This window comes from Hemitrygon akajei, chromosome 31 (genome assembly GCF_048418815.1).
Source record: "Hemitrygon akajei chromosome 31, sHemAka1.3, whole genome shotgun sequence".
Taxonomy (NCBI): Eukaryota; Metazoa; Chordata; class Chondrichthyes; order Myliobatiformes; family Dasyatidae; genus Hemitrygon; species Hemitrygon akajei.
Genome location: NC_133154.1, coordinates 41,126,626 through 41,139,123, shown reverse-complemented (window position 1 = coordinate 41,139,123; position 12,498 = coordinate 41,126,626). Strand labels below are relative to the sequence as shown.

At 49.4% G+C, this 12,498-nt stretch overlaps 1 protein-coding gene across 2 annotated transcripts; it reads right to left on the bottom strand.

Annotated features, from left to right (window-relative positions):
- Window positions 1–904: 904 nt before the first annotated feature.
- LOC140719277 (uncharacterized) lies at window positions 905–12,257 on the bottom strand. 2 transcript variants are annotated; one of them, XM_073033794.1, is made up of 2 exons: window positions 12,230–12,257; window positions 905–2,580 (listed from the first exon to the last, which is right to left on the bottom strand). In XM_073033794.1, exon 2 carries the CDS (start codon window positions 2,087–2,089, stop codon window positions 1,157–1,159), a length of 933 nt encoding a protein of 310 aa, XP_072889895.1. In that variant the 5' UTR covers window positions 2,090–2,580; window positions 12,230–12,257; the 3' UTR covers window positions 905–1,156. The 2 variants fall into 2 exon arrangements, with proteins under 2 accessions (XP_072889895.1, XP_072889894.1); XM_073033793.1 differs by having other exon boundaries at window positions 11,901–12,253.
- Window positions 12,258–12,498: the final 241 nt, after the last annotated feature.

The following is a 12,498-nucleotide window of genomic DNA, read 5'->3' as shown; positions in this document are numbered from 1 at the left end:
TGTTGTTTGTCATATACATTAATGATCTGGATGATGGGGTGGTAAATTGGATTAGTAAGTTTGCAGATGATACTAAGATCGGTGGCATTGTGGATAATGAAGTAGTGAGGTGCTACATTTTGGTAGGACTAATCAAAATAGGGCATACATGGTAAGTGGTAGGGCCTTGAGGAATGCAGTAGAACAGAGTGATCTATGAATAATGGTGCATAGTTCCCTGAAGGTGGAATCTCATGTGGATAGGGTGGTGAAGAAAGCTTTTGGTATGCTGCTTTATAAATCAGAGCATTGAGTATAGGAGTTGGGATGTAATGTGAAAATTGTACAAGGCATTGGTGAGGCCAAATTTGGAGTATTGTGTACAGTTCTGGTCACCGAATTATAGGAAAGATGTCAACAAAATATAATGTTACCTGGATTTCAGCACCTAAGTTACATGGAAAGGTTCACCAAGTTAGGTCTTTATTCTTTGGAACGTGGAAGGTTGAAGGGGGACTTTATAGAGGTATTTAAAATTATGAGGGGGATAGATAGAGTTGACGTGGATAGGCTTTTTCCATTGAGAGTAGGGGATATTCAAACAAGAGGATATGAGTTGAGAATTAGGGGGCAAAAGTTTAGGGGTAACACGAGGGGGACCTTCTTTACTCAGAGTGGTAGCTGTGTGGAACGAGCTTCCAGTAGAAGTGGTAGAGGCAGGTTCAATATTGTCATTTAAAAAAAATTTGATAGGTATATGGACAGGAAAGGAATGGAGGGTTACGGGCTGAGTGCAGGTCGGTGGGACTAGGTGAGAGTAAGCATTCGGCATGGACTAGAAGGGCCGAGATTACCTGTTTCCGTGCTGTAATTGTTATATGGTTTATATGGTTAATGTGCACTGGATGTGTTGCAAGTCCACTGAGTACCTGAGACAAAGTTTAAAATAAAACTGATTTATTTGTCACAGATTCAGAATATTAAACTCCAGTCCCATTAAATGTGAAGAAACATTAAATGAGAAGAAACTCCTCCCAGTCCCAGCGACCAGGGTGCAGAACTGGATGTGATGAGCAGCAATAATAATTACAGAGTTTGACACCAACTCTGACACCACTTGTGAACTTGCCTCTGGATTTGGTAACTGTGATGGTTAAATATCCAGCATGCAGTTTATTTAAACCTTCTCCCCAGTGTGAACTCCATAGTGCTTCCGAAGGTTGGATGAATGATTGAACCCCTTCCCACATTCAGAGCAGGTGAATGGCCTCTCCACAGTGTGAACTTGATAGTGCGCCACAAGGTTGCATGACTGAGAAAATCCCTTCCCACATTCAGAGCAGGTGAACGGCCTCTCTCCAGTGTGAACCCGCTGATGTTGCTTAAGGTAAGATGATCGAATGAATCCCTTCCCACAGACTGAGCAGGTGAATGGTTTCTCCCCAGTGTGAACTCGCTGGTGCACCAGTAAGTTAGATAACTGAGTGAATCCCTTCCCACAGTCTGAGCAGGTGAACGGCCTCTCTCCAGTGTGAACTCGCTGATGCTCCTTCAGGTGAAATGAGTGACTGAATCCCTTCCCACAATGTGAGCAGGAGAATGGCTTCTCCCTGGTGTGAACTCGCTGGTGTGCCAGTAGGTTAGATAACTGAGTGAATCCCTTCCCACAGTCTGGACATGTGAATGGTTTTTCCCCAGTGTGAACTCGCTGGTGTGCCTGTAGGTTAGGTAACTGAGTGAATCCCTTCCCACAGTCTGAGCAGGTGAATGGCCTTTCTCCAGTGTGAACTCGCTGGTGTATCTTCAGTTGAGATGACTGAGTGAATCCCTTCCCACATTCAGAGCAGGTGAATGGCCTCTCTGCAGTGTGAACTTGATAGTGTGCCACAAGGTTGCATGACTGAGAAAATCTCTTCCCACAGTCTGAGCAGGTGAACGGCCTCTCTCCAGTGTGAACTCGCAGATGTTGCTTCAGGTAAGATGATCGAGTGAATCCCTTCCCACAGTCAGAGCAGGTGAACGGTCTCTCCCCTGTATGAACTTGCTGATGTTCCTTCAGGTGAGACGAGTGAATGAATCCCTTCCCACAGTCTGAGCAGATGAACATCATTTCCCTAGTGTAAACCAACTGCTGTGTCTGTAAGGATAACAGATTGAATCCCACAGTCTGAGCTGGTGAACAGTTTCTCTGCTGTGTGTACTCACTGATGTGTCTGAGTGAATAACTTCCCAGTCTGAATGGATGAACAGCCTCTCCCCATTGAAAACTTGCTCATGTGTCAGCAGATCAGACTATTAAATAAATCTCTTCCCATACATGAAACAATTTCTTTCCTTGTCAACTCACTGGTGTGTCTGTGGATCAACTGAGTGAATGAATCTCTTCCTAGACATGGAACAAGTGAACAGCCTCTCACTGCTGTGAAATTTCTGTTGTATGATCAGCTTGGATGATACAATAAATCACTTCCTGCACACAGATCAACAAGTGCTGGTGTGTTCTCAGCACCCCGGTTCCAGTGGACTCACTGAGTTCAAACTGAAAACTTCATTTCAGACACAAAGCACATTTCCAGCTGGGATGAGACACTTCTTCATCTCCTAGGATCAACAACAGAAATATCGGTGTTACAAAGGAAATATCTGGTCACTCCTTAAATACCTGGACAGAGACATTAGAACTGACATTCTGTGTTTGGCATTCTGTTAAGCAGATTGTCATTTCCAACCTGTAAAAAGATTTGCAAAAGGCATCAATGGGTGAAGGACGGCATTTCAGATGAGATCACTTTAGTATCGATAGTGACGTCTGACATCACCCTGTTACAGCAAGGTTCAACCCAAGTTGGAGGAACAACTTCTGATCTAACTGCGCACAGATCAGAGACCGGATTTACCATCTAGTTTTCTGTTTTTCTGCCTGTATCAGAATGGACCATTCCTGCCTGTCTTCAGTCTGTGACATGGCTCAGTTTGTCCCTCTCTCTCCATTAGTAATACTTCCACCACACACTCTACAAAGAGCACTTGATATTACACAGCTTATCCTGGAAACCTTGTGATGACTTTGACTAACACCACCCCCCTCCCCCCCAACCACAGGACTGATGGTGGTGAATTCATCGATGGTAATTCAAATGAACATGAAGAGGAGGGCAGTTAGCTGTCTGGCACTTTTGTGATGTGAAACCTGCATGTCACTTGTTGCCCAGGAGAAAGGTGTTTGATATCATTATGTACCCAGAGATAATCTTCTCAAACTAAATTTGGAAGCATTTTGTTGTTTTTTTTCCCTGCAGCACTAACTGACATTTTCATTGACTGGAAGATAAACATATTGATTTAGTTATAAAGGCAAGACAGTGCAGTTTGAAGAGCAAACACGAGGAAATCTGCAGATGCTGGAAATTCAAACAACACACACAAAATGCTGGTGGAACACAGCAGGCCAGGCAGCATCTATAAGGAGAAGCACTGTTGACGTTTCGGGCCAAGACACTTTGTCAGGGCTAACTGAAAGGAAATATAGTAAGAGATTTGAAAGTAGTGGGGGGAGGGGTAAATGCGAAATGATAGGAGAAGATCGGAGGGGGTGGGATGAAGCTAACAGCTGGAAAGGTGATTGGTGAAAGTGATACCAAGCTGGAGAAGGGAAAGGATCATGGGACGGGAGGCCTAGGGAGAAAGAAAGTGGGGGGGGGGGGGGGAGCACCTGAGGGAGATGGAGAACAGGCAGAGTGATGGGCAGAGAGAGAGAAAAAACAACAACTAAATATGTCAGGGATGGAGTAGGAAGGGGAGGAGGGGCATTAACGGAAATTAACGGGAGGCCTTGGTATCCCACTACCAAGCACATCTTTCCCTCCCCACCTCTTTCTGCTTTCCGCAGGGATCGCTCCCTATGTGACTCCCTTGTCCACTCAACCCCCCATCCCTTCCCACTGATCTCCCTCCTGGCATTTGTAAGCAGAACAAGTGCTACACCTGCCCTTACACTTCCTCCCTCACCACCATTCAGGGCCCCAGACAGCCCTTCCAGGTGAGGCGACACTTCACCTGTGAGTCGGCTGGTGTGGTATACCGCGTCCGGTGCTCCCGGTGTGGCCTTTTATATATTGGTGAGACCCGACGCAGACTGGGAGACCGTTTCACTGAACACCTACGCTCGGTCCGCCAGAGAAAGCAGGATCTCCCAGTGGCCACACATTTTAATTCCACGTCCCATTCCCATTCTGATATGTCTATCCATGGCCTCCTCTACTGTCAAAATGAATCCAAACTCAGGTTGGAGGAACAACACCTTATATACCGGCTGGGTAGCCTCCAACCTGATGGCATGAACATTGACTTCTCTAACTTCCATTAATGCCCCTCCTCCCCTTCTTACCCCATCCCTAACATATTTAGTTGTTTGCCTGTTCTCCATCTCCCTCTGGTGCTTCCCCCCCCCCCACCTTTTTTCTCACGAGGCCTCCCATCCCATGATCCTTTCCCTTCTCCAGCTTGGTATCACTTTCGCTAATCACCTTTCCAGCTCTTAGCTTCATCCCACCCCCTCTGGTCTTTTCCTATCATTTCGTATTTCCCCCTCCCCCCACTACTTTCAAATCTCTTACTATCTTTCCTTTCAGTTAGTCCTGACAAAGGGTCTCGGCCCGAAACGTCGACAGTGCTTCTCCTTATAGATGCTGCCTGGCCTGCTGTGTTCTACCAGCATTTTTGTGTATGCAATTTGAAGAGATTTTGTATCAAATACACTCAACAACTCCTATAAATGTACCGTAGAGAGCATTCTGACAGGCTGCATCACTGTCTGGTTTGGGGGTGGGGGGGGGGGAGATTGGGGGCTACAGCACAGGACTGAAAAAAGCTGCAGAGGGTTGTAAATTTAGTCATCTCCATGTTGGGTGCTAGCCTACAAAGTACCCAGGACGTTTTCAAGAAGTGGTCTCTCAGAAAGGCAGTGTTCATTATTAAGGACCTCCAGCACCCAGGACATGCCCTTTTCTCACTGTTACCATCAGGTAGGAGATACAGAAGCCTGAAGGTACACACTCAGTGATTCAGGAACAGCTTCTTCCCCTCTGCCATCCGATTCCTAAATGGACATTGAACCCTTGGACACTACCTCACTTTTTCCTGTTTTTTTGCATTATTTTTAATCTATTCAATATACATACAATGTATAAAGTATACTGAATAAGATTCTAATTTATTATTATTTTTTTCTTCTATATTGTGGTGACCCACTTTCTGCACAGGCGAACCGGCTCACAAATAGCCAGCGCGCGGGGAGAGACTTTGGTAATGCACCTCTGATGTCATTTCCGCCCGGAGAGGGCGGGCACTAGGGATTAAATGTCAGCGCCGCTAAGTTTGAATAAACTAGTCTCGAAACAATTTACCGACTGCGTGTCGTCTCTAGCTCTGTATGTAGTACATTGCTACATTGGTGACCCCGACGGTCCAAACGGGATTTGGAGCAAAGATGACCGACTCTTCATCTGTTCACGCAGTTTCACTAAAACTGCCGACTTTCTGGACGCTGCGACCACGCGTGTGGTTTAGCCAAGCAGAAGCCCAGTTCCAGATTCGGCAGATATCCTCTGATTCCATGCGTTACTACCACGTGGTGAGCGCCCTTGACCAGGAGATGGCTGCCCAGGTTGAGGATTTCATACCCGGAAGAAGGCAAATATTCAAAGCACTGCTCATTGGGACCTTTGGCCTCTCACAGCGTGAGCGGGGTGCCCGCCTGCTTCACCTGGACGGTTTGGGAGACAGACTGCCATCAGCATTGATGAACGAGATGCTGGCCCTGGCTGACGGACACAGGCCCTGCCTCATGTTCGAGCAAGCATTCCTAGGGCAACTGCCCAAGGGCATACATCTGCTGCTGGCCGACGCAGATTTCAGCGACCCCCGGAAGGTGGCGGCCCGGGCAGACGTGCTGTGGAAAGCCAAGAGGGAGAGCGTAGCGTCCGTCGGTCAATTTCCAGGCCATGCGCCCAACAGCAGACCAGACCAGGCCTGGCAGGGGGGCGCACACAACACAGAGGCAGGAGTGAGGAGGACAGTGAACAGTGGTGTTTCTACCACCAGCGGTGGGGCATGCCCACCGTTGTCACCCGCCCTGCAAGGGCCAGGGCCAGGGCCAGCTGCCGCTAATGACTATGGTGGCTGGCCACCAGGACAGCCTCTTGTATGTCAGGGACATACAAGTTAGAACGCCGCTTCTTGGTCAACACTGGAGCGGAAATCAGCGTCTTGCCCCCGACGGGGTATGTCACCCGCAACAGGAAGCCAGGACCCACCCTGAGGGCCGCAAACGGCAGCACGATACGGACCTATGGCACCCGCACAGTGCAGCTGCAGTTCGACGCCAGCCAGTTCATGTGGGACTTCACACTGGCCGCGGTGGCCCAACCACTCCTGGGGGCGGACTTCTTGCAAGCTCACAGCCTGCTGGTCGACTTACAAGGGAAAAGACTTACATGCCGAGACTTTCCAGACGTTCTCTCTGGGTGAAGCCAAGTTGCCGGCCCCACACCTGGACTCCATCACGCTGTCAGACAACAAATTCACCAGAATCCTGGCGGACTTTCCATTGATTCTGGTACCGCAGTTCACGGCAGCCATGCCCAGACACGGGGTACAGCACCACATCCCGACCCAGGGACCACCCCTCCACGCCCGCGCACGTAGGCTCCCCCCAGATAAGCTCCACCTGGCGAAGGAGGAGTTCAAGAGGATGGAGGAATTGGAGATCGTACAGAGGTCCGACAGCCCATGGGCTTCCCCCCTGCACATGGTGCCCAAATCAGCCAGGGGTTGGAGACCATGCGGCGACTACCGCAGACTGAACTAGGCTACAACTCCAGACTGCTACCCCATGCCGCACATACAGGACTTTGCAGCAAACCTGCACGGGGCAAGAATCTTTTCCAAAGTAGACCTCGTCCGGGGATACCATCAAATCCCGGTGCACCCTGAAGACATCCCCAAAACAGCACTCATCATCCCGTTCCTCTGAATGCCGTTTGGCCTTAAGAATGCCGCACAGACGTTCCAGCGGCTAATGGATGCGGTGGGATGCGACCTGGACTTTGCGTTCATCTATTTGGACGACATCCTTATAGCCAGCAGTAGTCGCCAGGAGCATCTGTCAGCTCATCGAGGTGCGCTGGCAACCCCTGGCGTTCTTCAGCAAGCACCTACGACCACCCAAACTCAAGTACAGTGCTTTCGACCGGGAGCTGTTGGCACTGTATCTGGCAATCCAGCATTTCAGGTACTTCTTAGAAGGCAGGCCGTTCACCGCGTTCACGGACCACAAACCATTGACCTTCGCATTTACGAAGGTGTCCGATCCCTGGTCGGCTCGCCAGCAGCGACATCTGTCCTACATTTCCGAGTACACGACGGACATCCAGCATGTCTCGGGAAAGGACAACATCATGGCGGACACACTCTCCAGACCAGCTGTCCAGGCCCTGTCCCTGGGGGTAGACTATGCAGCACTGGCGGAGGCGCAGCAGGCAGACAATGAGATGCCCAGCTACAGGACCGCAGTCTCGGGTTTGCAGCTGCAGGACTTTCTCGTAGGCCCAGGTGAGAGGACCCTCCTGTGCGACGTGGCTACCGGCCAACCTCACCCCATCGTCCCAGCAGCCTGGAGGCGGTGAGTTTTTGACTCCATACACAGTTTGGTGCACCCATGTATCAGGCCAACCGTCCAGCTGGTCTCCAGCTAGTTCGCGTGGTACGGACTTCGCAAGCAGGTCAGTGAATGGGCCAGAACGTGCGCGCAGTGCCAAACAGCCAAGGTGCAGCAGCACACTAAAGACCCACTGCAGCAGTTCGAACCCACCCACTGGAGGTTCAGCCACATTCATGTGGATATCGTGGGCCCCCTACCAGTGTCCCGAGGAGCGCGGTACCTCCTAACTATGGTAGACCGGTTCACAAGGTGGCCAGAGGCGGTCCCGCTCACCGACACATCTGCCGATTCCTGTGCCCGAGCACTGATCGCAACCTGGGTAGCACGTTTCGGGGTACCGGCCCACATTACCTCCGACAGAGGCGCCCAGTTCACCTCCAGCCTGTGGTCGGCTGTGGCCAGCCTGTTGGGAATGCAGCTACACCACACTACTGCCTACCACCCACAGTCGAACGGACTAGTGGAGCATTTCCACTGTCACTTGAAGTCAGCTCTCATGGCCCGCCTGAGAGGACCTAACTGGGTGGACAAGCTTCCCTGGGTCCTGCTTGGAATTCGCACAGCGCCCAAAGAGGATCTGCGCGCCTCATCATCCAAGTTGGTGTACGGCGCACCCCTGGCCGTCCCAGGTGAGTTCATACCAGCCCCAAGGGGGCAAGAGGAAGAACCCGCAGCAGTCCTGGACAGACTACGCGAAAGGCTCGGCAACCTGGCCCCCGTACCGACTTCACAGCAAAGACGGACCCCGACCCATGTATCCAAAGACCTGCAGGACTGTAAGTTTGTGTTTGTACGAAGGGGCAGACACCGGGCACCGCTACAGCGGCCGTACGAGGGGCCGTTCAAGGTGATCAATAACAACAGGTCCACGTACGTTCTGGACATTGGGGGGAAAGAGGACGTTTTCATGGTGGACCAACTCAAACCAGCCCATGTGGACTTGGCGAAGCCGGTCGAGGTTCAGGCACCACAGCGCAGAGGCAGACCTCCCAAACAGAGGCTGATCCACACTGTGGACATTGGGGGGTTTATCGCCGGTTCTGGGGGGGGGGGGGTTATGTGGCGACCCACTTTCTGCGCAGGCGAACCGGCTCACAAATAGCCAGCGCGCGGGGTGAGACTTTGGTAATGCACCTCTGATGTCATTTCCGCCCGGAGAGGGCGGGAGCTAGGGATTAAATGCCAGCGCCGCGAAGTTTGAATAAACTAGTCTCGAAACGGCTTACCGACTGCGTGTCGTCTCTAGCTCTGTATGTAGTACATCGCTACAATATTATGTATTACATTGAACTGCTATTAAGTTAATAAATTTCACTTTACATGCCAGTGATAATAACCTTGATTCTGATTCTTCATCTTAGATTAATTCACAAGTATATTTTGTTCTGAATTCCTAATCCTTGGATTTAAATAGCTGGAGTTCAGCATGGTCTGACAGATCCATCCGTTCTCACTCTTTCTGCCTGCACATCCAAACACACTCTATGGACTACTGGGGAAAATGCCAGAATTATCCCCCATGGCTGCCACTATAGTAAACCCCACAAAAGCCAACAATAGACTGTCTTTCAAGACGGTGAATCCTCATAACGTGACAGGCTCTGATGGAGTACCTGGCAGGGTGTTCAAAGACATTTTCAATCTCTCATTGCTACAGACAGAGGTTCTGACCTGCTTCAAAAAGGTCAATTCCTTTCTCAGCAAGTAACTGGAGTAAATGGAATTTATCTATCACTACAATAAGTCTATAGCAGATGAGACCTCATTGGCTGTTCACATGGCCTTAGACCGCATGGACAATACTAATACTTATGCCAGGATGGTGTTTACTGACTACAGCTCAGTGTTTCACACAATCATTCCTAAGGTTCTGAACAAAAAGCTCTAAAACCTGGGCATTTGAAACTCCCTCAGCAAATGGATCCTCAACTTCCTCACCAGAAGATCAGAATCTGTGTGGATCACAAATAATTTCTCCACCTCAATAATAATCAACACTGGTGCACCTCAAGGTTGTGTGCTTAGCCCACTCCCCTACTCTGTATACACATGACTGTGTGGCTAGGCACAGTTCAAATACTATCTCTCAATTAACTGATGATACAACTACTTTTGGCAGAATTTCAGATGCTGATGAAATAGTGTATAGGAGCAAAATATAACAGTGGTGTCACAGTAACAACCTTGCACTCAACGTCAGTAAGACCAGATTGCACACTTCAAAAAGGGTAAGTCAAGGGTCACACACCAGTCCAAATAGAGGTATCAGACTGGAAAGAGTGAGAAATTGGAAGTTACTGAGTGTCAACATCTCTGAGAATCTATCCTGGATTCAACAAACTGAGGTACCTATAAAGAAGGAACAACAGCGGCTATATTTCATCAAACACACACGAAATGCTGGGGAATGCAGCAGGCCAGGCAGCATCTATAGGGAGAAGCATTGTCAACGTTTCGGGCCGAGACCCTTCATCAGGACTAACTGAAAGGAAAGATAGTAAGAGATTTGAAAGTAGTGGGGGGAGGGGAAAATGCGAAATGATAGGAGAAGACCAGAGGGGGTGGGATGAAGCTGAGAGCCAGAAAGGTGATTGGCAAAAGGGATACAGAGCTGGAGAAGGGAAAGGATCATGGGATGGGAGGTCTAGGGAGAAAGAAAGGGTGAGGGGAGCACCAGAGGGAGATGGAGAACAGGCAGTGATGGGCAGAAAGAGAGAAAAAAAAGGAGGGGGGAAAAAACTAAATATACCAGGGATGGGATAAGGAGGGGAGGAGGGGCATTAACGGAAGTTAGAGAAATCAATGTTCTTTCCATCAGGTTGGAGGCTACCCAGCCGGTATATAAGGTTTTGTTCCTCCAACCTGAGTGTGGCTTCATCTTGACAGTAGAGGAGGCCATGGATAGACATATCAGAATGGGAATGGGACGTGGAATTAAAATGTGTGGCTACTGGGAGATCCTGCTTTCTCTGGCGGACCGAGCGTAGGTGTTCAGTGAAACGGTCTCTCAGTCTGCGTCGGGTCTCACCAATATATAAAAGGCCACACCAGGAGCACCGGACGCAGCATACCACACCAGCCGACTCACAGGTGAAGTGTTGCCTCACCTGGAAGTTTGACAGTAGAGGAGGCTGTGGATAGACATATCAGAATGGGAATGGGGCATGGAATTAAAATGTGTGGCCACTGGGAGATCCTGCTTTCCCTGGCGGACAGAGCGTTGGTGTTCAGCAAAATGGTCTCCCAGTCTGCGTCGGGTCTTACCACTGTCTCCAACCTAATGGCATGAAAGATGAAGCTACACTCAGGTTGGAGGAACAACACCTTATATACCGGCTGGGTAGACTCCAACCTGATGGCATGAACATTGACTTCTCTAACTTCCATTAATGCCCCTCCTTCCCTCCTTACCACATCCCTGGTATATTTAGTTATTTTCCCCCTTCCTTTTTTTGCTCTCTTTCTGCCCATTACTCTGCCTGTTCTCCATCTCCCTCTGGTGCTCCCCTCCCTTCTTTCTCCCTAGGCCTCCCATCCCATGATCCTTTCCCTTCTCCAGCTCTGTATCCCTTTTGCCAATCACCTTTCCAGCTCTTAGCTTCACCCACCCCCTCCTGTCTTCTATCACTTTGCATTTTCCCTTCCCCCTCCTACTTTCAAATCTCTTAATATCTTTCCTTTCAGTTAGTCCTGACGAAGGGTCTCGGCCCGAAACGTCAACAGTGCTTCTCCCTATAGATGCTGCCTGGCCTGCTGCGTTCCACCAGCATTTTGTGCGTGTTGCTTGAATTTCCAGCATCTGCAGATTTCCTCGTCTTGGCTATATTTCATTAGGAGTTTGAGGAGATTTGGTATGTCACCAATGACACTTCTAAATTTCTACATGGAGCGCCTTCTAATTAGCGCACCGTCGTTTGGTATGGGGGTGGGGGCTACTGCACAGGATGGAAAGAAACTGCAAAAAATTGTACATTCAGTCAGCTCCATCATGGGCGCCAGCATCCAGGCCATCTTCAAGCAGCCCCCATCACTTAAGGGCTCTGTTCTAATTGCTGCCATCAGGAAGGAGGTACACACTCAACGATTTTGGAACACCTTCTTCCCCTTTCTCATCTGATTTCTGAATGGACATTAAACCCATGAACACGACCTAAACAATTTTACACTACTTGTTTAATTAACTATATAAATATATACTTACTGCAATTTGTTTTTTATTAATACACTGCATTGTTCCGCTGCCGCAAAGACAACAAATTTCACGACATTACCGATGATATTAAACCGAATTCCGAACGAGAGCTGTCTATCCATCACGGTCCCGGCGTTGCGCATGCGCTATGCAAATTGCGCCACGTCTTCGCTCATTCGCGAAAAACTCCCCGGAGCCCCTGTGGGGATGGGGCTGAAAGAGAGGGAGAGGACCGGAATGTCCTGAGGTGCGAGTCCACGGTGTGTCCGGAGCTCGTAACAATTGTCCCGCAGTCGCGGTGTGAACACCGGTGATGATGAAACCCCGCTTCTACCTACCGCCGATCCTTCAGAGCCTGTTATCCACTGAGCGCATGCGTGAGTTTAGAAACTGACCGGTAACCCACTACACATGCGCATTTGATCACTGGTAACCAATTTTGAACGCAGCAAGCTCCCACATACAATATACTTAAGGTCAACAGGCAATTGAATCTTGGAACTATTGTCAAACTCCAACTCACAAATGCAAATATAAAACACAAGAGATTCTGCAGATGCTGGAAATAAACTAGAGCAACAGCCACAAAGTGCTGCAGGAACTCAGC